We start from the raw sequence: 25,303 nt of genomic DNA on the forward strand, positions 1-25,303 counted from the left end.
AGAATATCGTTTAAACAGCTATGGGGATTGAAGATTTATGTGCTTTTTCATTTTTAATTATGAAGATAGGATGCCCCTTTCCTATAGTCTAACATTTGTAAATTCCCTTCTTATGATGTAGTTAAATATTAGGTCTCAGCTAATTTTCTAGGTATAATTCGACTATAGCTAGGTTTATGAGATTTTGATGGACAAATTGTTACTTTATTGTATTTATTTCAGTTTGTTAGTTTCCATAAACCAGGAAAATTTGAAGTAAGAGCTCTGTATTTATTTAATTTCAGCATTGATTAAAATACAGAGTATTTACTGGTTTCATACGTAGTAAGTGATTTTGGCTTTTTTCCTCTGGCTTGTATACCACACTGTCCTCAGAACCTAGAAGATTATTTTGACTAAGTAAATTTTTAACTTAAGCTTTGACTAGCATTTGGAAACCATTGATGATATCATAGAATAATAGAGTTTTGGCTGACATTTGGAAACCATGGATGATATCATAGAATAATAGAATTTTGGGGCTGAGGAGGGACTTTAACTTTATCTGGTTTAACTCCCTTGTTTTATAGTTGAGAAAATTGATGCCTGGTGAAGGTGGTTAAATAATTGATTGCCAAAGGTCACTCAGCTGCTCATTAGCAAAAACTCTGCTATAGTTCTGTTTCTACATCACTTGTTTTTCTACCTTAACTGATTCCTGATGTTTTCTTTAAAACATCATTTCCCTTAAAGTTTATCTTTGATGTAGTTGATTTTTATCTACAGCTAGCCATTCATGCATCTAACATTTGAGTACCTACAAATAACCTAAGACCCCAGCCTTGCTTGTGAGGTGCAAGGTAGTGGGGAAGACAGACGTGTGAACAGCTCCTGGAATGTATTTTGTTTTGTGCTGTAAGGTGGCTCTTTTTTAAAGGGAGGTGGTTTGGTCATTGACACTAATTGACCATTGTTGTGGCCTTAGGAATCCAATAGTTAACTTTTAAAATCATTTAGAATAATTTTTAAACTATTGTGTTATTTGAACTTGAGCTACACAGGCCAGGTCATATAGAACACAGGCCTTGAATTAGGCTTGAGCTTTTTTAAATATTGTTTAGAGGAAAATGAATATTCCTTGATGGCTGTTGAGAGTTTTGCAGAAATAACTTTGGATTCTCAGCTTGGAATTTGGGTTGTTTAAAAATAACTTATGAATAAATGTCATATTTTCTAACAATAGAGTAACATTCCTACTTTGCTGGAATTGGCAGTGAGAAATTTAAGTCTGATTATTATAGGCGAAGAACTGAAATGTTTTTCATCTTAGGTTCGAAGAGAAAACCTCTATACATTCTAATAACAAAATGCTACCTCTTCAATCCAGGGCTGTTCGCCCTTGTTCCTGCCTGCTTTCCCGCAGAGCCCCTTTCTACCTTCCACCCACTCTAGTTCCCCAGCTCTGTCCTCTGTTCTGCTGGGACTTTCAGTTTTATCTTGTAGAGCTCCAGTTTTGTTTTGAGGTCTCCTCTGACTCTTTCATACTGCTGCTTTATCTCTTCAGCTTAACTGAAACCTGCTTTCTTCTTGTGAGTGATATTTTCCTCATAATACTTTCTAGTCACTGGAAGTCAGTTTTAGTACACTTCCTCCCCATTCATTGGGCAGGGGTCAGCTTTTTTTCTTTTCTTCTTTAAAAATAATAACTTATTGGGTGAAATTCACATGACATAAAATTAACCATTGTAAAGTGAACAAATTATTCAGTGACATTGAGTACATATACCATGTTGTGCGACCACCAACCCTGTGTAGTTCCAAAATATTTCCATTGCTCCAGAGTAAAACTCCTCACCCGTTAAGCAGTTTTTTCTCACCTCCCTCTTCCCCCAGCCTCTGGCAACCACCAATTTGTTTTCTATTTCTGTGGATTTATCTATCCTGGATATTTTATATAAATGGACTAATACAATATGAGACCTTTTCTATCGGCTTCTTTTATTTAGCATAATGTTTTGGGGGTTCATTCACATTGTAGCATGTATCAATACTTCACTCCTTTTTGTGACTGAATAGTATTCCATTTCTATGTATATACCACAGTTTGTTTCTTCATTCATCTGTTGATGGACATTTGGGCTGTTTTCACATCTTTACTATTGTGAATAATGCTTCTATGAACATGTGTGTTAAGTACTTGAGTACCTGTTTTCAGTTTTGGATATATACCTAGGAGTGGAATTGTGGGTCATGTGGTAATTCCATGTTTAACTTTTTGAGGAACCACCAAACTTTCTTACAGTGGCTGAGCCGTTTTGCAGTCCCACCAACAATGTACAGAAGTTCCAATTTTTCCATGTCCTTGCTAACACTTGCTGTTTTCTGCTTGTTTGTTTGTTTTTTAATTAATGCTATCCTAGTAAGTATAAAGTTTTACCTCATTGTGGTTTTGGTTTGTATTTCCCTTATGACTGCTGGTGTTCATGTGTTTGTTGGTTATTTGTGTGTCTTCTTTGGAGAAATGTCTTTTCAAGTCCCTTGCCCATTTTTAAATTGTCTTTCTGTTGAGTTGTAAGAGTTCTTTATATATTGTGGATACTAGACCCTTATCAAATACATAACTTGCAATATTTTCCTCCATTTTCTAGGTTGTCTTCACCTTGATAATGACTTTCAATATGCAGGGTTTTTTAAAATTTTTTAACATCTTTATTGGAGTATAATTGCTTTACAATGGTGTGTTAGTTTCTGCTTTAAAACAAAGTGAATCATCTATACATATACATATATCACCATCTCTCTTCCCTCTTGCGTCTCCCTCCCTCCCACCCTCCCTATTCCACCCCTCTAGGTGGTCACAAAGCACCAAGCTGATCTCCCTGTGCTATGTGGCTGCTTCCCAGTAGCTATCTGTTTTACATTTGGTAGTGTATATATGTCCATGCCACGCTCTCACTTTGTCCCAGCTTACCCTTCCCCCTCCCCATGTCCTCAAGTCCATTCTAGTAGGTCTGCGTCTTTATTCCTGTCCAGCCCCTAGGTTCTTCATAACCATTTTCTTTTTTGTTTTTTAGATTCCATATATGTGTGTTAGCATGTGGTATTTGTTTTTCTCTTTCTGACTTACTTCACTCTGTATGACAGACTCTAGGTCCATCCACCTCACTACAAATAACTCAATTTCGTTTCTTTTTATGGCTGAGTAATATTCCATTGTATATATGTGCCACATGTTCTTTATCCATTCATCTGTCGATGGATACTGAGGTTGCTTCCATGTCCTGCCTATTGTAAATAGAGCTGCAATGAACATTGTTGTACATGACTCTTTGAATTATGGTTTTCTCAGGGTATATGCCGAGTAGTGGGATTGCTGGGGCATATGGTAGTTCTATTTTTAGTTTTTTAAGGAACCTCCATACTGTTCTCTATAGTGGCTGTATCAATTTACATTCCCACCAACAGTGTAAGAGGGTTCCCTTTTCTCCATACCCTCTTCAGCATTTATTGTTTGTAGATTTTTTGATGATGGCCATTCTGACTGGTGTGAGGTGATACCTCATTGTAGATTTGCATTTCTCTAATGATTAGTGATGTTGAGCATCCTTTCATGTGTTTGTTGGCAATCTGTATGTCTTCTTTGGAGAAATGTCTATTTAGGTCTTCTGTCTATTTTTGGATTGGGTTGTTTGTTTTTTTGTTATTGAGTTGCATGAGCTGCTTGTAAATTTTGGAGATTAATCCCTTGTCAGTTGCTTTGTTTGCAAATATTTTCTCCCATTCTGAAGGTTGTCTTTTCGTCTTGTTTATGTTTTCCTTTGCTGTGCAAAAGCTTTTAAGTTTCATTAGGTCCCATTTGTTTACTTTTGTTTTCATTTCCATTTCTCTAGGAGGTGGGTCAAAAAGGATCTTGCTGTGATTTATGTCACAGAGTGTTCTTCCTATGCTTTCCTTTAAGAGTTTTACAGTGTCTGGTCTTACATTTAGGTCTTTAATCCATTTTGAGTTTATTTTTGTGTATGGTGTTAGGGAGTGTTCTAATTTTATGAAGTCCAGTTTATCTAGTTTTCTTCTGTTGCTCTTGCTTTTAGTGACATATCTAAGGATCCATTGCTAAATCCAAGGTCATGAAAATTTATCCCTGTTTTCTTCTAAGAGTTTTATAGTTTTAGGTCTTATATTTATGTTGTTATATTTTGAATTAGTTTTTGTATATGGTGTGAGGTAGGGGTCTAATTTTCATTCTTTTTGCATGTGGATATCCAGTTGTCCCAGCACCATTTGTTGAAGAGGCTGTTCTTTCCCCATTAAGTGGTCTTGGCGCTCTTGTCAGAAATCAGTCGGCTAGGGACTTGCCTGGTGGTCCAGTGGTTAAGGCTCCACGCTTCCAATGCAGAGGTTCAATCCCTGGTCAGGGAGCTAGATCCTTCATGCCGCAACTAAAAAAAAAAAAAAAAAAGATCCCACACGGCTCAACTAAAGATGCCACAACTGAAGATCCTGTGTGCCACAACTAAAACCCAGCGCAGCCAAATAAATAAATAAATAATTATTTTTAAAAAAATCAGTTGGCTAGGAATATATAGGCTTATTTGTGCACTCTCAGTTCTATTTCATCAATTTAGCTGTCTATCACTATGCCAGTACCACACTGTTTTGGTTTCTGTGGCTTTGTGGTAAGTTTTGAAATTGGAAAGTGTGACTCAACTATGTTCTTTTTCAAGACTGTTTAGGCTGTTGGAGGCCACTTGCAATTCCATATTAATTTGAGAATCTGCCTTTCCATTTCTGCAAAAAAAGGGGTTAGAATTTTGATAGGGATTGCACTGATATATCCATTTGGGTAGTATTTTGACCTTAACATTAGTAATAGTGAGTCTTCCAATCCATGAAGATGGGATGTCTTTCCATTTATTTAGGTCTTCCTTAATTTTAGCAATGTTTTGTAGTTTTCAGCGGATAAACCTTTTATCTCCTTGTTTAAAGTTATTGTTAGGTATTTTATTCTTTTGCGTGCTATTATAAATGGAGTTGTTTTCTTAATTTCCTTTTTGGATTGTTTATTAAGGGACCAGCTTTTATCATGCATTATATCCTTTCTTTCTTACTTTGATTTTTGATTGTTTTGCCCCAGGACACTGACTCAGCATCCTTGTCTGTTTTGATATCATTGAGGTTTATTGATACTTGTATGACCTTTGACCCATTAGAGTTGTTGCAGCCACTCAGTTGCAAGATGATCCTCAGTGACTATACCCTGACTTGCTTTCATTATTTCCCTCCCTTTATCCCAAAGGATATTAAAATCTACTGTGATTTTTTTTTTTTTTTCTCAGCTGTTACTCCTTTGACCATGCTGGTGTCCTGGTTCTCAGGTCTCTTTTCTAAATAAGGCACTCATTGAAATGGACACTTTGGACTTGGTCCTTTTCTCAGCCCTTGGAACTTCCTTGTTCTGATCAGGACACCCCAACCTACTTTCTCAGTCACTCCCCTCTACCAGGCTCTGTTTCCTGGTCTCTTAAAGAGTTACCCTTTTCCTGTCTTGTGCCCAGCTGGCTCAATATAGCATCACTGAATAAACTGTTTCCCTCATTGCCTCTCTAACCATTCCTCGCTGCCCGCTTCTCTGTGGAGGCTACCACACCACTCCCAGACAATGGATAAGCCTTGCTGTCTACTACCCCTGCTTTGAGATTGCGTTTAATTGTTACTGTCATATTTGAAACACTAATAATTAGAAGCAATTAGAAAGAAGTAGATTATCTAGATTCTGTCTTCATTGTCTTTCACTTTTACTTAAAAATTGTTTTGAGCGTGATGGGGAAGGAAAGAAAAAAGATTACATTCAGAAATAAATGTATGATAGTCTCTACAGATTTCATCTTTTTCTAAAAATCAATTTGTTTAAAATTCTTTTTATTTTATTAATTTTATTTCCTGATTATCAGAGTAAAAACATACTGATGGGCCATTTGGAAAGTGTACAGGACCATAAAGAAGAAGAAAAGTATATGTTATTTAACCGTGCATTGGCAGTCTTTGGTAAATATCTTTCCAGTATTTTTTTCCATGTTCTTATTTTTCTTTATATAGTTGAAATCTTAGAACATGGGTAACTCTTTGATATAGATGGTACTTCACAATCTATTATGTTATGTTTTCCCTCACTCTCTGTCTTCTTACCTGTGGTCAGATTGTGGCCTATACATTTTCTACTTTATGAAATTGACTGTGCTTTTCATTATAGCTGATCACTTTTTCTAAATCTCTTATTGATGCTTTGAAAGAATTGAATTTCCTTTAGAGTACGGTCTTGGTGTGTCTGCATGTCCACTCAGCCGTATTAATTATGGATGGAGATACACGTATCAACATGCTAAGATCAGACTGATAGTTTTGTACCATGATTATACTTACATTGGGTTCTCTTCATATTTCTATTATTTTGGGAAGATTGTACTTACATTGGGTTCTCTTTGCATTTCTAATATTTGGGGAATTTTTTGGACTCCTTACATTTCATTTAGAGTTATATTCATGATGATTATACTTGAATTATTATGTATTATGTAAACCTCAGTGTAAAATGATTACCTCACGTTAGAAATAAAAGTGTTATTAACCTTTCAGTATGTTTTGGAGTAGCTTTTTTGGGGAAGGATATATAATCGGTGTATTTTTTTAGAATCTGTTGTCTTCACATATGATGAGAATTTGTCTGGGAATGTAATTCTTGGCCCGCTTCTGATTTCCCTGAAACCTATAGCTTTGTTGCCTTCTCTGTCGTCTTCAGGATTTCCCATGTTATCCTTATTCAGACAGTGAGCATGCGTAGTCCAGGGATTTTCTTCTCCTTTCAGCCCCATTGTCACTGTTGCATGGTGAAGTTCTTTCTGAGCTTTGAACTTTTCACTGTGAGCTTTTCAGTTCGTAGTGCTTTGCCAGATTTTGCCTTTTGGTTGGGTATTTTAAGGGAAAGTTGAAGGAAGGTGTTTTAGTCATTAGTAAATTATTATTACTAGTGTTAATCTTGATATATCAAAGATATTATCTTTACCAATGTGATTTTTTAAAATTGAAATTTGTTGTTTGAGGGCTTTCTCTAGCTTTTACTGGCCTTCATGGATTACTCTAGGCAGTGCATTGCTGTAGCTGTATGCATATTTCTTTAAACATGTTTTTGAAAACTAATTTTTATTTTTCCCAGTTTAACTTAACTTTCATAGGAAATTTAAGAAAAGAATAAAAGCATAACCCATAAGCCACCATTTAGAATCAATCACTTCATATTTTTTGGTATTTCCTTTCTTTTTTGAGAAATGGAACACACACATTGTACGTATACCTGTACAGGGTTTTTTTTTTAATGCAGGTCCTCTTTTTTTTTTAACCTTTTTATAAATTGAAGTATAGTTAATTTACAATGTTGTGTTGGTTTCAGGTGTATAGCAAAGTGATTCAGTTATATATATAACTGAATATATATTCTGAATGTATATGTATTCTTTTTCAGATTCTTTTTCCATTATAGGTTATTACAAGATATTGAATGTAGTTTGCTATGCTATACAATAGGTCCTTGTTGTTTATTTATCTTATATGTAGTAGTATGTATATGTTAATCCCAAATTCTTAATTTATCTCCACCCCCCATCCCCTTTGGTAACCATAAGTTTGTTTTCTATGTCTGAGTCTATTTGTTTTGTAAATAAGTTTATTTGTATCACATATGAGTGATATCATATGATATTTGTCTTTGTCTGGCTTACTTCACTTAATATGATAATCTCTGGGTCCATCCATGTTGCTGCAAATGGCATTATTTCATTCTTTTTTATGGCTGAGTAATATTCCATTGTATATATATACCACATCTTCTTTATCCATTCATCTGTTTATGAACATTTAGGTTGCTTCCACGTCTTGGCTGTTGTAAATAGTGCTGCTGTGAACACTGAGGGTTGCATATACATGTACATTTAATTCACCAGACAAATATTTATTGAACACCTATTTTATGCAAGGGAACTATTATAGATGCCAGACATTATTAAAATTTTGCTGTATATAGTTTGTATCTTGCCTGTTCTTATTTAATGTAACATTCTAAGCAAAACTCAATTCATTAAAATTTATTTGTAACAGTCCTGTTCATGGCTTCATAGTCTTTTTCAGTGTTTTTTTAGTCATTAAAACCTGTCTTCAAAGGGGAAGCTCAATATGTCACATGGATGAACAGGAGAGATTTGACTGAAGGGGTGTAATGGCTTAGAGTACCACCTCTCTCCTCCAAAGAAAGAGAAATTGTTGAAAACTATTGTTCTCTGTTATGGATATATTATAGTTTATTGATTACTGCTCTGTTGCTGGTAGTTTATATTGTTACTTTTCTTCAATTTTAAATTTTATTTTGATTAATATCTTTATACATAAACATTTGGATCTATATTTGGCTTCCTTAGGATGAATTTTTCAAATTGGACTTAGTGGGTCAGAATATAAATATTTATAAAATATTGATATATGTTCACAAATTGCTTGCTTGCCGCACACTGCCTAACATTCAGTATTGTATTTAAAGAACATAAGCATTTCTGTTACAACATCAAATACATTAAAAAAAAAAACCTTTAAGGTTTCCAAGTCACTGAAAATAACAGGACTTATGGGAAGAATAAGGTTAAGGGCAAACCATTCAAGACCTCTGCAGTTTTCAAACCAATTACTAACAAAAGCATAATTGGTACCTTATGAGATAACTTGGACAGCCTGGTCAAACCACTTAGGGTGGCTGAGGCTGCTTCAGAGGAGAATTAAAGATGTTAAAACATAATAGGGTGGAAATCGCTGGCTTGCATGTTTTTGAGATAGTGCAGATGAGAGCAGCTTTCTAAGCCATTGGGGCTGCCATAGAGTTGGACACAAGAGAAAGTGCATCTTCCTAGGTCCAGGAACCATGCAGAGACTGGTGGTGCTCCTCTGAGGAGAGAGCCCTGCGTGCAGGTGCTTATTTTTAGTTTTCTTAAAATAGGGCTGAGAGGGCTCCTGCCTGGTGGTAGCTGAATTGAGTAAGGGTCTTTTCCTTTTCCACTGAAAGTTATAATTCTTTACCTGCTATTCCAGTCCCCCTTGCCTGGGAAAATTCAAATGTAAACTGACACAATTTCTGTGTTGTACTGGTATTGTTATTTTATTTACTAACCACTTATAAGCTAATTGGTGTTCAGGAACCTGTCTTATGACAGAACAGACTGTATTTGCTAATTTGATAGGTGAAAATTTGAACCATTAAATTTGAACCATTAAAATGGCTTCTTTGAAGAAATTCAAACCCTTCCAAACTAGGAATAACTACCTGAGTTAATAAAGAATAGCTATTTCAGGGCTTCCATGGTGGCACAGTGGTGAGAGGCCCGCGTACCGCAAGAAAAAAAAAAAAAAAAAAAAGAATGGCTATTTCAAAATAAATTGCTTTCAAAATCTAGTCAGGAAACAGCAACTCTGTTTAACAGTTGTATTACTGTTTCAATACTTCAATCTAGGGTAGTGAGTTAAAAATTTTCAGTTTATTTTGGTGGTCATTAAGATATGGATCACAGGGCTCCAAACTTTCAACAGCTTATGTATATTACTTTATTTGTTGAGCATAGAAGTCATGGTTTTGTAGTGACTCATTTGTGGGAATGACTTCATTCAGGATTATGCAGCATTCAGTTATAGCACCAGAGAAGACAAGGAGTAGGGGTGTCAAGTCAAGTTCAAGATTGGCTGTTTTCAGGGTAGGGTATGCATGTCTTGATATAGGCTGTGGGAGAAAGTTGAGGGTACTGGTAAGAAAGTAATTGCAGTAATTGGCGTTGAGGCCAGTAAGAAGAAAATAAGGAAATAATTGCTATAATCAAATGGGAAAAACAAGAGGATTATGAACACTGGCGATATTATGAGCCCACAGAACAGCTGTTGTAACAATAAAGGGAAGGAGCTGAGGAGCTACTAACTATTGAGATAATTACAGTGTCAGATTTTGGAGGTAGAGCAATTTATATATTGTCACTGTCCATAGAAATGGGTTGCTTTGGTATGGATGAAGGTTGTTGGAGTTGAGGAATAAAAGGATCATTGAAGGTTGGGTTGAGAGTGGGTTGGTCTCAGGTACGTTGGGAGTCTGCCATAATAAGTCACAGGATAAGGGTGTGTAGAAATTTCATAAACTGGTTCCAGAATCCTCAGTGAATGAGGTAGCTAAGATACTGGGAAGGAGTTTTATGTGGAGTTGAATTTACAGAACTCCTAGATGTTCTTGACACTTTGAACTGTGTCTGGAAAATTTAAATATTTACACATCGTTGTTATTACCAGTAATAACCTTATAATTGTTATTTATTAGGAACAATTCATTTCCCTGTGAATGATGTTTGAAATTTAAATTTGGAAGTTGTTGATCACTTAAGATTAATTCTTTTTTTCTGAAACTTTTTATGTTGGTGATAGTAACATTCTGTGGTATGCAAGCTTTTTAAGACTGGAAAAGAGAGGTAAAAACTTGTTGACTCTTTAAAATAATTTAGGTAAACTTTACATACAATGAAACGTGCAGATACAGTTGGTCGAGTTTTGAAAAATGCATACACCTATGTAACCACCGCCCCCATTAGATGCAGAACATTTCCATCACCCTAGGAGGTTCCCTTTGTAATCAGTTCACCAATCTCCCTCCCAACCCCCTCCCAAGCAACCACACTAATCTGATTTCTGTCACCACAGATTAATTTTGCCTGCTCTAGAACGTTATATAAATGGAATCATATAGGATGTACTCTGTGTACAGCTTCTTTGACTCATATTGTCTGTGAGATTCATCCCTTTTGTTACAGAGTCTCAACAGTTTATTTTCATTGCTGAGTAGTATTCCATTGTATGAATATACTCAATTGGTTATTCATTCATCTGCTGATGGACATTTGTGTTGTTTCCAGTTTTGGCTATTCTGAATAAAAGTGTTATCAATGTTCACATACGAGTTTTTTTGTGGAATCATATGTTTTTATTTCTTTTGGATAATTACCTAGGAGTGGAATTACTGGGTCTGAGTAGGCATATGCTTAACTTTATAAGAAACTGCCTGTTTTCCAAAGTAGTTGAACATTTTTACCTTCCCAGCAATGTATGAGAGTTGCAGTTGCTCCACATCCTTGCCAACATTTAGTCATTCTTGTGAGTGGAAATGGTATCTCATTGTGGTTTTAGTTTGTATTTCGCTGATAACTAATAATGTTTAGCACCTTTTCATATGCTCATTGTCTATTTACATATCTTTTCTTACAAAATATATGTTCACATCTTTTGCCTATTTTATTTAATTGGGTTGTCTTTTTAGTTTTGGTTCATAAGAGATCTTTATTCTAGAAACAAGTCCTTTTAGGTGTATGAGTTGTGAATATTTTCTCCCAGTTTGTGACTTGAATTTCATTTTCTTAATATCTTTTAAGGAGCAGAAGTTTTTAATTTTAATGATGACCAATTCATCAATTTTTTCTCTCGTGGTTTATGTGGCCAGTCCAAGAAATCTTTGCTTAACCCAGGTTGTGAAAATAATCATTTTCTTCTAGAAGCTTTATAGTTTTAGCCTTTACATTTAGGTCTGTAATCAATTTCAGATCAGGTTTTGTAATATGTGACATGTAAGATAGGGCTCAAGATTTTTCCCCCCATACCTTTATCCATTTGGTTTAGCATCACTTTAATTGAATTGCCATTGTGCCTTTGTTGAAATTCCATTGACCCTTGTGGGTTTAGTTTTGGATTCTGTTTTGTTCCATTGATATATCTATCCTTATACCAATACCACACTGTCTTGATTACTCTAGTTCTTCATCCTGTTGTGAAACAGGATGATAATTGGAATCCTTACATTACCTATGAGGTAGTGTGAGTCTTCCAACGTTGTCTTTTTCTTTTTTCTTCAAGATTATTTTGGCATTTAAATTTCATTTTAGAGTTAATTTGTTTCTTCAGAAAATCTGTTAGGATTTTGATTAGGATTACTTTAAAGCTATAGATCAATTTAAGAAACTTGACATCTTAACAGTGTTGAGGCTTATCTAAGAGAATGGTGTCTCTCCACTTACTTAGGTCATCTCTAATTTTTCTGTCATGTTCTGTAGTTTCCAAGTAAAGAGGTCTTATCTTTAGTTAGAATTATTTCTAGATACTGTTTTCTTTTATGTTATGGTATTGATTTTTAAATTTTATTTTCCAATTGTTGCTAGTATATAGAGATACAAGTAATTTTTTGAATATTGGCCTTGTATTCTGAGGCTTTGCTAAATTCATGAATTGGTTTTAGTAGTATTTTATTAATAATAGATTTCATAGTGTTTTCTCTGCACATGTAATCCTATCATCTGTGAATAATGAGCTATAGTTCATCCTCTCTAACTTTTATACTTTTTGTCTTATAAATTGGCTATGACCTCCAGCGCAAGGTTGAATAGAAGTGTTGGAAGTGGACATCCTTGTCTTGTTTCTGATCTTAGAAATAAGAATTTAAATTCACCATTGAGTATGATGTTAGCTATAGTGTTTTTGTAGATACTCTTTACCAGACTGAGAAGATTTACTTCTCTTCCTAGTTTGCCCAGTTTTTTTTAATCATTATTAGGCTTTGAATTTTACCAAATGCATTTTCTTGCATCTATTGAGATGATCTGGGTTTTTGCCTTTTATTCATTAATGTGTTTAATTATATTGATTTTTAAAGGTTTACCTTTTATAAACACTTGGTCATGATATATTAACCTTTTTCTATATTGCAGGACTCAGTTTGCTAATGTTTGATAGAGAATGTGTCTATGTTCACGAGGGAAGTCAGTCTAATTTTCTTACGATGTTTTAGTCAGGTTTTAATATCAGTGTAACATAAAATGAGTTAGGAAGTTCTTTGACTGTTTTCTGAAAGAGTTTGTGCAAGATTGGTAGTATATCTTCCTTAAATGTTTTGGTAGAATTCATCTGGACCTGGAGCTTTGAGGGAAGATTTTTAATTATTTGGATTTTTAATTTCTTCTTGTCAGTTTTGGTAAATTCAAGGATTTTTTTTATCTTATCTAAATTACTGAAATTGTCATTAGGTTGTTCATAATATTCTTTTTTTAACATCTATAGGACTTGTAGTAACGTTGCCTCTTCCTAAATATTGTTAGTCTGTGTCTCCTTTTTTTCTTATTTATTTGTCTATCTATTTATTTATTTATTTATGGCTGCGTCAGGTCTCAGTTGTGGCATGCGGGATCCTTTGTTGCGGTGCGCAGCCTCTTCGTTGCGGTGTGCCGGCTTCTCTCTAGTTGTGGCTCATGGGCTCCAGAGCACGTGGGCTCTGCAGTTGGGGAACACGGGCTCTGTAGTTGTTGGGCGTGGGCTTAGTTACCGTGCAGTGTGTGGGATCTTAGTTCCCCAGCCAGGGATCAAACCCGAGTCTCCTGCATTGGAAGTCCGCGTCGTACTCTTAACCACTTGACCACCAGGGAAGTCCCTACTAATCTTTTCAAGTAATCATCTTTTGACTTTATCCTTATGGTTAATTTCTATATTGTGGTATTTATCAGAGAAGGTAGCCTGCATTATTTCAAGTTAGAATCCATTTTGTAAAATGTGTAATGGGGGCTTCCATGGTGGCGCAGTGGTTGAGAGTCCGCCTGCCGATGCAGGGGACATGGGTTCGTGCCCCGGTCCGGGAGGATCCCACATGCCGCGGAGCGGCTGGGCCCGTGAGCCATGGCGGCTGGGCCTGCACGTCCGGAGCCTGTGCTCCGCAAGGGGAGAGGCCACAACAGTGAGAGGCCCGCATACCGCAAAAAAAAAAAAAAAAAAAAGTGTAATGGGTCTAATTCATGATTAACCTCCCTTGTTTCATGTCCCATAATTACATTGTTCAAATTATATGTCCACACTAAATTTTTATCTGTTTTGATCTTTTGTTTTCTGAAGGATGTTAGTTTCCAACTATGATTGTGGATTTATTTCTTCTTGATTTTTTTTTTTGGCTTTCTATATTTGAAGCTCGTTTGTTAGTTGTACTACTATATCTTATGTTTTTATGAATATGAACTTTTTCTTACTAATAAATTCATATTAATGAATTTATTAATATAAAGTCTTTCTACCTTAAGTTCTAATTTGTCTCATGTCAGTATTGCCATATTTACTTCTTTGTTTTTCTCCCCCTTTTAACCTGGCATATATTTTAAAATTTTGTTCTAGGTATTGTATATCTCTTATGAACAGCATCAATCTAGACTAGAGTAAAAAAAATATTTAAAAACAAGCAAAATTTAAGCTATTTACAGTTATTGTGTTTGCTGATGGCCTTCTTTGTACCCAGCTTTCTTGTTGCATTTCCCTCCTACCTCTCTCCCACCTTCTTACTTTCTTTCCCCTACCCTCCTTTCTCCAGCCCTACCAGTCCTCCCTCCCCAATTGTTTGCTAGCACTTCCTGTTCTGCTGGCAGGGAGAGCCTTTTGCAGAAGACCTCTAACTTTCTCTCATTGCATTTGGTTTCCTCTATAGGATCAATAAAGCAGCGCTGCTCAACCAGTGCAGCAACTTTCCCCTATGTAAGCCTCAAATCTCATTTCTGAATTAATGATTGTATTAGATTCAGTTCAGAAATGAGAAAACTAATTTTACAGGAGAAATGCCGATAGCAGTGTTATTCATTTCTCTATCTGTATCTTAGGAGGTGTGAGAGCCTCACCTTGACCTCTTTGTATACCACAAGGTGTTTTAGACTCATGGTATAAGGCTCAGTAAGTATGAAATTTACATTTCAGTTGGCCTCCCCTGTACCTTTTTCCCTCCTATGTGTGGAATATGTGTCATGCATTACTAGAGGGACACCTGGTCACAACTTTTAATAACAGTAAATCAATTGAGAGAACTTACTCCCTGCTTTCATTCTTAAAGTTCTTTTGGGTTATCATAGAGAAAACCTCTGATTCTTTACGTCTCTCAAACACTTGCTATTATCCCCTTCCTCCCTTTTTGTAAACAATGAGCTGGGCTCAGGCTCACTGCCTTGGTGTAGGCCACAGTATTTAGTATTTAGTAACGTTTTGTTTTCCTTTTAATTGATTTATTATTATTTTTTTGGTTACCTTGTATTTTTTCACAATAATTACTGGTTTTCCATTCAAGATGGTGATTAAATTTTGCCTTTAAAATTTTTATTTTAAGAAGGGGTATCACAAAATTGAGAAATGTGATGTGTGTTTGAGGTTGGATGTGACCTTGGGCAAGAAAGTGATATGGCAATGAGTGAGGTTTGAAATCTCCAACATTTCTCAGGCATCTCGATTATTTCTCTTTTTATCTGCAGTTCTAACTTGTCTAACAAGTGTTTACTGAGCATCTGCTTTGTGCAGAGGACTGTCCCAAGAATACGAGAAGTATGGTGTTCTCCACCTTGTAGTTCAGATTGGGAAGAGGACGTGTGTCTGTGTGGCAGTGGTGTGAGTGTACCTTGGTAACATGCCGTCCAAGCAGCCAGTGCGTCGTACTGACAGAAGCCGAGGTCATCTCTGGCTGGGGTCTTGAGGCCTTGGTTCACATTAATATTTTCACCCAGGTGCCCATCTCTCTTCCTAAATCCTCATCAGTTTTGTGGGGTTAAGGGGCTTTTGTTTGTAGGCATTTCCCTGAGAAGGTCTGTTTCCAAAAGGAAGTGTATCACATTGGTGGTTCTCGGAAGACAGCGTGGCTCCCAGAGTTGTGGCTCCAGCACCCCTGTGCTTAGCTGGAGGACCACTTAATTGTCCTGAGTCTCAGTTTCTTAATCCTTGTTGGTGATGATGAAATCCTGTGTTCTTCCTACTTTGTAAGGCAGCACATGTGGGATATGTTTGTGATGTGCATTTGTACATCAGTGTTATTTTTATAATAATCAGTATTTGAAATACTGATGGTTAATGCTTTTGAGGGTATTATGGGCGTTTAATTTTTTTCCCTATTTTTTTTCTAGGTCTTGATGCAGAACTTTATTATGTGAGAAATGATCTTATTAGTCACTACGCCCTATCCTTTAACCTGTTAGTACCCAGCGAGACAAATTTCCTGCACTTCACTTGGCATGCAAAGTCCAAGGTAAGAGAGTGGTCAACCAAAGATGCCAAGACAGGACCACCCAGGCCCAGAGGCTGAGGCAAGGACTGTATCTGAGGAATGGGCTGCCAACCATACAAGGGGATCAGTGGGTGGTGGGCTGTAGCAGTACTGGATCTTTTCAGATTTCTATTTTAAATCTTGAGCCTAGTCCTCTAGACTTTCTCAAATCCTTGAAAATGAAGGTAATCATCATTTATGTGACTAGCTTATGGCAGAACACTTACATCTTTTCAAGCTTTTCAAATAGGGATGTAGCTCTAGCTTGAAGAGGGGACAGCTGGACCTGTTAATGACTATGCTGTTACTGTTATGATGAAGTGATATGAGTGAGGGGTGGGGGAATTTGTAAGTTAGGTGGTTCAGACATGTTTGAGGTATTGGATATAGTTCTCCCATTTATGGAGAAGTGGTAAAAGTCAGGTACAGCAGACGTTAAGCACCTGTGTGTAACTGTGACGAACCTCTTGCCTGGTTTGCTTGTTGCTGAGTTCTTCACATTTCTTCTGACTGTCTGGGCTTCTCTAACATGATAAGTTTTCTCTTAGGTCAGAGAGTGAGAGGCTGAACGTAGAGCCCACCTCCCCCGATCAACTTCAGTTTCTTTTGGCACCATTATATATAAGCTTCTGAGTAGGGTTTTATTTGGGAAATAAAAATAGTTTTTGCTACTAAAAACAAATAAGAATACCTACTGTACAGTTTATTTTAAAATTATTATAAAGTGGTATTTGTCCTTATATTTGTTGCAGGTCATTTAAGTTTGATCACTTTAATATAGATCTTTTTTTATCTACTTAGAAAACAATAATAGTTATTGGGAAAATTCAAATATTATAGAATTGTTTTAAGAACTGTTAAGACTTTGTACCTCTGTACCAAGAAGTAATCATTGTTTATAATTTGGTATACTTCAAAGCTCATTTCTTTTTCCTTTTTAAACAAAAAGGGGATTTTCTAACACATGTGTTGTACAGTGTTTCCCCCCTACCTGATACTATGTCTTGGCATCTTTCCATTTCTCTACTTTCAGATTTAACGCAGTCTCTTTAATGGCTTTATAATATGATATCATATGGATGTACGATGTATTGTTATTTGTTAAGTGCCTCATTGATGCATGGATTTTTTTTTTTTTTTTTTTTGCGGTACGCGGGCCTCCCACTGTTGTGGCCTCTCCCGTTGCGGAGCACAGGCTCCGACGCACAGGCTCAGCGGCCATGGCTCACGGGCCCAGCTGCTCTGCGGCATGTGGGATCTTTCCGGACCGGGGCACAAACCCATGTCCCCTGCATCGGCAGGCAGACTCTCAACCACTGCGCCACCAGGGAAGCCCGATGCATGGACTTTTAATAGCATTTTACTGTTTCAAACAATATTTCCTTTCACTATTACAAATAGTTTCTTCACTTCATTTGGCAGGCAAAATCCATGGTAAAAACAATTGGTAGTTCATCTTTTGTTGCTGTTTCTAACTTTATTATTGATGAATATAGAAACAAAAAATATGTATGTGTGTGAATGTTTATGAGTGTGTATGTATACATTAAGAACATCTTAATTTGTTAAGAAATTTTTGTGTACTTTTGGCATTATTTCTGAGTAGTACGTTGTGACCAGGAAGTGAAATGACTGGGTCAGAGACTGTGCACGATTAAAATTTTGATTGATATTGCCAAATTCGTTCTCCCTTCCCTCTCTTAAGGTGGTACCAATAAGCCAACATTCCTTACAAAGTGAATAAGAGTGCTTCTTTCAGTTCACCATTTAATGCTAAATATTTAAGTATATTTGTTTGCCAGTCAGATAAGTAAAAATGATTATATAAATATGCATATATCCACATTATTATATATACTCACATGTACATTAGAGAAACGTACACACATACACATACATGCATTAAAATGTAGCTGCAGGAATGCTGTGATTAAAGTTGAATTAGCTTGGATCCTGGGTAAAGCATATGTGCCTTGCTGTCTAGAGCACCTCAACTGTCCAACATTATTGCCTTGGGGTATCCAAATAGGGGGGTGTTCTTTTAAGAGTGGATAGATCTCTTTAGGGTGAAATCTACAAAAACAGAGAGAAATTTCATGTGAACTAAGAACATATGGTAGATGGTAACTTGGATATACTGAAGTGCCAGCATAAATCATATAGGTAATTCAGAAAAGGTTCACCTGAGACATTTTAATCTAAGGTCTGTTAGTTTGAATGGGTAGACACCTGGACTCTTCAATGAAACAGCTATCACATTTTTCAGTATTCTTATATAACATTGTGTGACATTATTATTTGGGGCGGGTAACTTTTAATTTTGATATAATTTCAAACATAGAGAAAATTATAAGAACAGTACAAAGAATTCTCAAAGAGTATCCTTTACCCAGGTTCACTAATTGTTACTGGTTTGCTCCATTTACTTACTTTATCATTCATTCGCTCATTCTCCCCACACTCATGCACACATACTTTTTTCCGTTGAACTGTGTGCAAGTGAATTGCATGCATTGTGTCCCTTTACTCCTAAATATATCAGTGTATATTTTCTAAGAACAGGGTTAGGAACTTAATATTAAAACAATACTATTATCTAATCTACAGAACTCATTTCATCAGTTATCCCAATCATGTTCTTTATAGCCCTTTTTTCTCCTGTGGCCTTTCTTTGTGTTTCTTGACTTTGACATTTAGGAACATACAGGCCAGTGGACTGTCCCTTATTTTGAGTTGTCTGAGGTTTCCTTACGGTTAGATTCCGGAATGTCTCCTTGGTGGTAACACTACAGCATTGCTGTCCTCCACAGTGCACACGATGTCAATTTGTCCCCTTACTGTTGATGTTAACTGTGATCACACAGTTCACCAGGTTTCTCCACTGTAAAGTTCTCTCCTTTATAATGAACAGGTAATCGTGGGGAAATAATTTGAAATTATATATTAAAATCCCATAACGCAACACACTTTCAACCACTAATTTTTGCACCTGTGTTTAGAACTAGGTTTCACTTTTAGCCAGTGTGATTGTTTCCTCTCACTGGAAGAGGTGATCTGCACTGGGTAGCCATTTGGTGGTAGTGCTGTAGAAGGAATTTAAACATTGTGGAGTGGCAGTCTTAAAATTTAAGTTCCTTTGCAACTCTGAGATCCATCGTTTCTGTGAATCTTTCAGGCAGAGAAGCTTTTTATATTCTTCAAAAAATTGATGGTTAGTCCTTTGTTACTTTTCCTATCTTTAATGTTGATGAATACGAAAACAAAAAATACATATATTTTAAAATAGTGAAAAATCTAATGAAATAGTAGAGATTCTATTCTGGGTAAGCTGCTGACTTTGAATAGGATGTGATTGTTTCTGGGCCCACTTGGGGAAAAGAATGCTGATATACCATGAGAATATTTTCTGGGCAAGTGCATGAGTAGTGACTTATGAATAAAAAGGCAGTGTGGGATGTGGCAGTTAGAATTGAACAGAATTAAACATTCTATTTTCATTCATTTTTAAAAATATACACTAATTTTTTTTTTTTTCATTTGGAGTGAGTTTCAGGGGTCTGACTGCTGATAGTGGGTGCCTGAGGAGTTTTAGGAGCCTGTCACAAGGAGGAAATTGGAGTGGAGGAGAGCAGATAGAAGAAGGGGCTCAGATGAATATATATGTTTGAACGGGAAGCAGTGTTGGCGTGGGTACATTTTGGATTAGCAGGAGCCTTGGTATAGCTCTTTTGTACTTTCATGTTCTTCACATTATCTTGCAGAGCATCATTTCTAAACTACTTCTGTGGCGGGTATTAAATACCATCATTAATGCACATTTGGACTGCTCTTGCTGGTATGATAGTCCTCGTAAGGCAGAAGCTCCCTGACTTGTTGGAGGCCATCACATTTATTTACACGTCGAGGCCAGAAGCCTAGAAGGGATCCTAGACTCCTCCTTCACCTTCCCAGTCCAGATTATTCTCGCTCATAATTACACCTTAAATTCGTTTCCTGTCTCTCTCGAAACTAATGCCTCATCCTTAGTTTGGGCTTTCATTGTTTCTTAACTAGATACAGAAATAGTCTTCTAACTGGTCTTGCCTCTGGACTGACCTCTTGCTGTACCCCCCGCAAAGCTGTCCTAGGGCTCTCGGTTGCCATCAGAATAAAGTTCTATTTCTTAGGGAGCCTTCATGATCTCATCCCTGCCTTTTCTTTTTCTGCCTGCCCTCCTGCTAATTGTTTACTGCCATTTTTTGGGGGGAGGGGTCTGGCAATTTCTGGAATGCCCTGTACCCTGTTACATTGCTGCTGTTTGCTCTGCTAGAAATGCCCTTTCCTCATTCTCTACCTCATTAACTCTTTTTATCTCAAAACTTACACTTGGTGTCACCTCTGTTTCATCTATGTCAGGTGCCCTTTTCTGTACCCACAGTGACCTTCTCTTTCCTCCCTCATAGCCCTTATCATACTCTAAGAATATTTTAGTAGTTGATTTTCTTGTCTGTCTCCTTCCAAGGTGCTGAGCATGTTAAGGGTAGGAACCTCTTTTGTCCTTTTCTGTGTCCCTTGTGCCTGGTGTAGCACCTGGTAGTTAGTTACAGGTATTCCTTAACTGACTATGGAAGAGATGCACAGGTAGAAGCCACAGGGCACAGCTCGACAAATGGGGAACTTCTGAACAGTTAGAGCTTTTCAAAGTTAGAATGTGCTGCTTTAGGAGTGGTGGATTCCTGTATCTAGAAATGTGAAAACATAGGTTGGGTACACTTGACAAGCTAGTTGACAAACTAGTTGCACACCTGGGATTTTCCAGATATTTCACTCTGAATAAAGTTGTAAATTTGGAAAAATGAATGGAATTCATAGTTTGAATATATAGCTAAACTTATCTCACAGTTCATCTGTAGCAGGTGTAAGAATTTAGAGGAAAGTGCTAATCATGTTATATCTTAAAATGTTTTATAGTAAAAAACTAAGGAACGTGTGTACGTTAAATCTAATTTAGGTTCGGCTTCCATTGCAGCTCCTAATTCCAGTTTTAGGTCATAATCTCTTCGGTGATTCTAGCACGGTTGTTTAATTGAAGTTTGTCTATTTTAAAAGTTAATCTTTTTTTTGTTTTTGTTTTTGCCGTACGCGGGCCTCTCACTGTTGTGGCCTCTCCCGTTGTGGAGCACAGGCTCCGGATGCGCAGTCTCAGCGGCCATGGCTCACGGGCGCAGCCGCTCGCGGCATGTGGGATCTTCCCGGACCGGGGCACTAACCCGTGTCCCCTGCATCGGCAGGCAGACTCAACCACTGCGCCACCAGGGAAGCCCTAAAAGTTAATCTTTTGAGTATTTCATTTATGCATATGGTACAAAATGCAAAAGGCATAGGGGTATACAGTGAAAAATAAATCCCCTACACCTTCCTAGTACCATCCCCAAGCAATCTAGCCACCCAGTTCCCCTTCCATTGGCAACCACTGTTACCTGATTCTAGTCTCCCCTTCTAAAGATAGTCTGTGCATAGATAAGCATCTAGGTGTGTGTGTGTGTATTTTTTTGAAATGGGAAAATCATGCAAGGGGCTAGGAGAGACATGTTGGAGAGTTCTTCACCTGATCATGTTGGCTCTGGGATGCAATCAGGAACTTTCAGAAGGAAGGCCATGGCTCCCAGGCTCCAGCACTTTGTAGTTCTTGCTTTTTAAGAATTGCCAGAAGATGAGGTATTTGCTTCCAGAGATCTCCAGGCTTCTTGGTATTTCACTTCACATTGTAGATATTTTAACGTTAGTTTTAACACATCAGAGCTTTTGATAATAGTGTTCTCCAGTGTATACGTGATTCTGTTTTATCTTGCCAAACAGGTTGTGGTCTTCTCAGAGACTGGAGCTGTGTCTTATTCATGACATTGTGTCACACTGCCTTAGTGAGTGGTTGGTAAATGTGATGGGTTAATTGCATTTCCAGATGGGATGAGAACTCTGGTGTTGCTTGTCTTTCACAAGGCCACACACTCAAAAAGAAAAAAAAAAAAAGACTACTGGTGGCTTTAAGAAATAATTAGTTTCTTCTGTATTCCAGAACATTCTCCAATATCCAGAAAAAAACATGCAACTGCATCTGTTAAGTGTCAGTAGATATTTTAGATAGCTGAAAGGCAAAAATATACCAAAATGTAGCAGAATACAATCCCCACTCACTCCCATCCCATAGCTGATATCTGGTTTCAGGAATTCATCATTGTCAGGAGGGTCTGCAGGGAACTTGTCCAGAGTTCCTACAGCAGCCCTGGGGCTCAGCCTGCTGTATCGCCTGCAGAGTGGGGTTTCTATGAGAAATGCAGCACTTCTGGTAATTTCAGAGGAATTAAAAGCCTATTTGGCTGTAGGCAAGTGTATCCACTTTAAATCTGTACTGTGTTCCAAAAGGAAGTGGCTTTACTCAGCAGCTGCCTCTTTGCAATTGCCATTTGTTTCCAAGTAAGGGAAGATTACCAAAAATGTTTATTTCTTAGCTTATTCAAATATTTATATTTTCTCTAGTTTCTTTTCTGAAGTATTTTGGCTCATTCTTTTTTCTGATAAACAACTGCTGTTCAGATTTCCTTTGTTCCAGTAGATTATAAATGTTAGCTTTAGAGCAGATCTGTTTCTTCAAAGGATCATTGGCAAGTGAGATTCGATATAGAGCGATACATGCCAAAATAGGAAAAAACTGGCCTTTAATAATGGGCAGTTTCTAACCCCAGAAACTGCAATTTAAAATTTTATATTCTGAAGGTTCCAGAGGGAGAAGAGAACTGCTTTGGAATGCCTTTCACGTTTAGGCAGAGAGCATCAAAAAGGGAGGAAGCAAAGGACAGGCATGATGCTTTCACACTTCTTAGTGTTCCAGGCTGCTCTTGGCCAAAGCTCTTGGGCTTTTCAGAAATCTTACTCAGCCCGTTCACCACCTCTCTCCATGCCCCTGACTCTACCCAGCTCCACTCACAAGCTTACTTCTCTCCCTCCTGCCCTTCTCCGCCCCCAACCCGTGGCTGCACTGAGACTCTCCAGAGCTAGTCTTGTTCCCGCCCTTAGCACTGCAGATAAGGCCTTTGACCCTGTTTGCCGCTGGCTTTATCTGCTGCCCCAGGGGTTCTGGTCCCTGACTAGCTGTGCCTCTGCTTGCAATAACTGAGACCTAGAATAAAGGAGACAGCAAGTGTGGGGAAGCATAATAAGTTTGGTTTTGAATCTGCCACATTTGAGAGCTGTAAGATTATTAGGTAGATATGTCTAGTAGGTAATTGGGCATATGGGAGAAAATGAAGATATAGGAGAGTGAGAGAGATGAGTTGATGATACAAAATCCCATCAGTGGTGAAGTGGGCTAGAACTAGTATACTAGGAGAGAAGGGTTTATCATTTGGAGAGGAGAACAGATCTCTCCTTGGGACTGGTGCGCAAAGGTTGAGTGTTCTAAACAGATCTGCCTGGAGCTGAAAAGAAAGGCAGAAAGGGGGTTCCTGTGTGCCAGCCGCAGGGGACAAGAGCATTGTCCGAGAGAAGGGAAGTGGGGAGGGCAGCAGGTGGTGAAGCTGTGGATCCTGTGAGATTTGGAGTGAGAAGACTAGGGAGAGAGGGGTGAGTGGGGAAGGGATTGCTGAGCAGAATTAACGGCCTACCCTGAAGCTGGGGATCATCTTTGTGTCGTAGCAACTTTCTCTTCCAGGTGTGATTTCCCCCAGCAGTGCTGGGCAGCAGAAGTAGAGTAAGAGGTGGTCAGAGTCCTGATGGCAATACGACTGTGTCGGTAACTAGTCTTCTTTGGGGCACAGTCTGTGGGAAAGTGAAACCAGGTCACTAGCTAGGCTGGAGAGGATGGAAATAGCTTTACTGGCTATTGCATCCCAACTATGAGCATAGCCCTTGGCTTACAAATGTGCTTCATAAATGTTGGTTGAATCAGAGTGTTGGAGACAAAGAACCGGTTTTATAGGAATCAGATGTTATGATGGGATCTTTGATAGAGTGGGATTTTTGCATTTGTTTTGGTTATGGGGCAATTCTTCAGTACATAGGAATACTGAATGTTAATATTGAAGCCATCAGGAAGATGGCAGGAGACAGAGTGAGCCAAGCGCCCAGGCCTCTGCAGAGTCCCTGTGTGTCACTGATGATGTTGGCGTGAGAAATAGCCGTTATGAGTAGAAGTTGGGAGATTCAGAGTATAGGGGGTTTTGCATGAGGAAGGGGTGTGTAGGACCTAATGATTCTGAAAGAATGCTGACCCTACTGTCTAGGCCCTGAGGGTTGAGGGTTAGGAAAGCCAGTCTGGGGGAGAAGGTGGGGAAGACACTTGTGAAGAGGCTGAGAGTATGGGAGGCTGTTTAGAATAGTGGCGTTCCCAAGATGGGGGACAAAACAGAAGGGCAGCAGTATTGTTCTTGGCAGGGCATAGGAAAGCTTGTGTCAGAATCTCTGGGGTCAGTAGGCTGGTGCTTACGGGGAAGTGCAGCAGGGCCTAGGGTAGCTACTCTGGAATGATTGCTGATGCCACTGGGATCTGCGTTTATTAAAGGGGACCTGTGCCAGACTGACAGGTGTGTCATCTTAATTATTTTATTTGATCCTCATAACATGGTTATACTAGCCTCATTTTATAAAAACTGAAACTCGGAAAAGTTAGTAATTTACCTAATGGTCACACAGTCTCATGGTTCTAATCCAGTTCTTGCTGACTGTGCTTAATTTTTTTTTCATGCACTTGCCCTTCATGTATTGCCCTGTTTAGAGGTAGCATGGATATAGGGATATAGTCAATGCATTCTCTTAATGTTAGTCAATGAGCGTTGCTGGGAAAGCCTGCCCATTCTGGGCCCAGACTTTCTGGGCTGCAGCTCTCTCTCACCCCCTAGTGGCAGTGATGGTATTTTGGCCTGCTAAGATGAGAGGGAACACTTCTAGCCAAGGTGCCACTAAGTCACTGATGTGCAGCAGCAAGAACATTCCCTTTGTTGTGAACGTGGCACTTACCGAATACAGCCTTCAACAATTGTTTGTATACCTATCTTAACTGTAAAGCAATACTTTAATATTTGCATACTCCCTACAGCGTTCTGGGACTTTCAAGTAGTGTGTGAAAAGAGAAACCCAGAGGGGGAGTTACAGTCATTGGATTGAGCCCTTCTTATCCATGGTTTAAACACC

General features: G+C 37.9%; 1 protein-coding gene across 2 annotated transcripts in view; it reads left to right on the forward strand.

The window, feature by feature from the left end:
- Positions 1-25,303, forward strand: part of RYK (receptor like tyrosine kinase) — a 102,727-nt gene that overhangs the window by 13,907 nt on the left and 63,517 nt on the right. For both annotated transcript variants that reach the window (XM_079923072.1, XM_079923073.1), the window contains exon 2: positions 15,999-16,120. In XM_079923072.1, coding sequence (XP_079779198.1) covers positions 15,999-16,120 — 122 coding nt within the window. The remainder of the gene's footprint in view (positions 1-15,998; positions 16,121-25,303) is intronic.

This window comes from Stenella coeruleoalba, assembly GCF_951394435.1.
Source record: "Stenella coeruleoalba genome assembly, chromosome: 5".
NCBI lineage: Eukaryota > Metazoa > Chordata > Mammalia > Artiodactyla > Delphinidae > Stenella > Stenella coeruleoalba.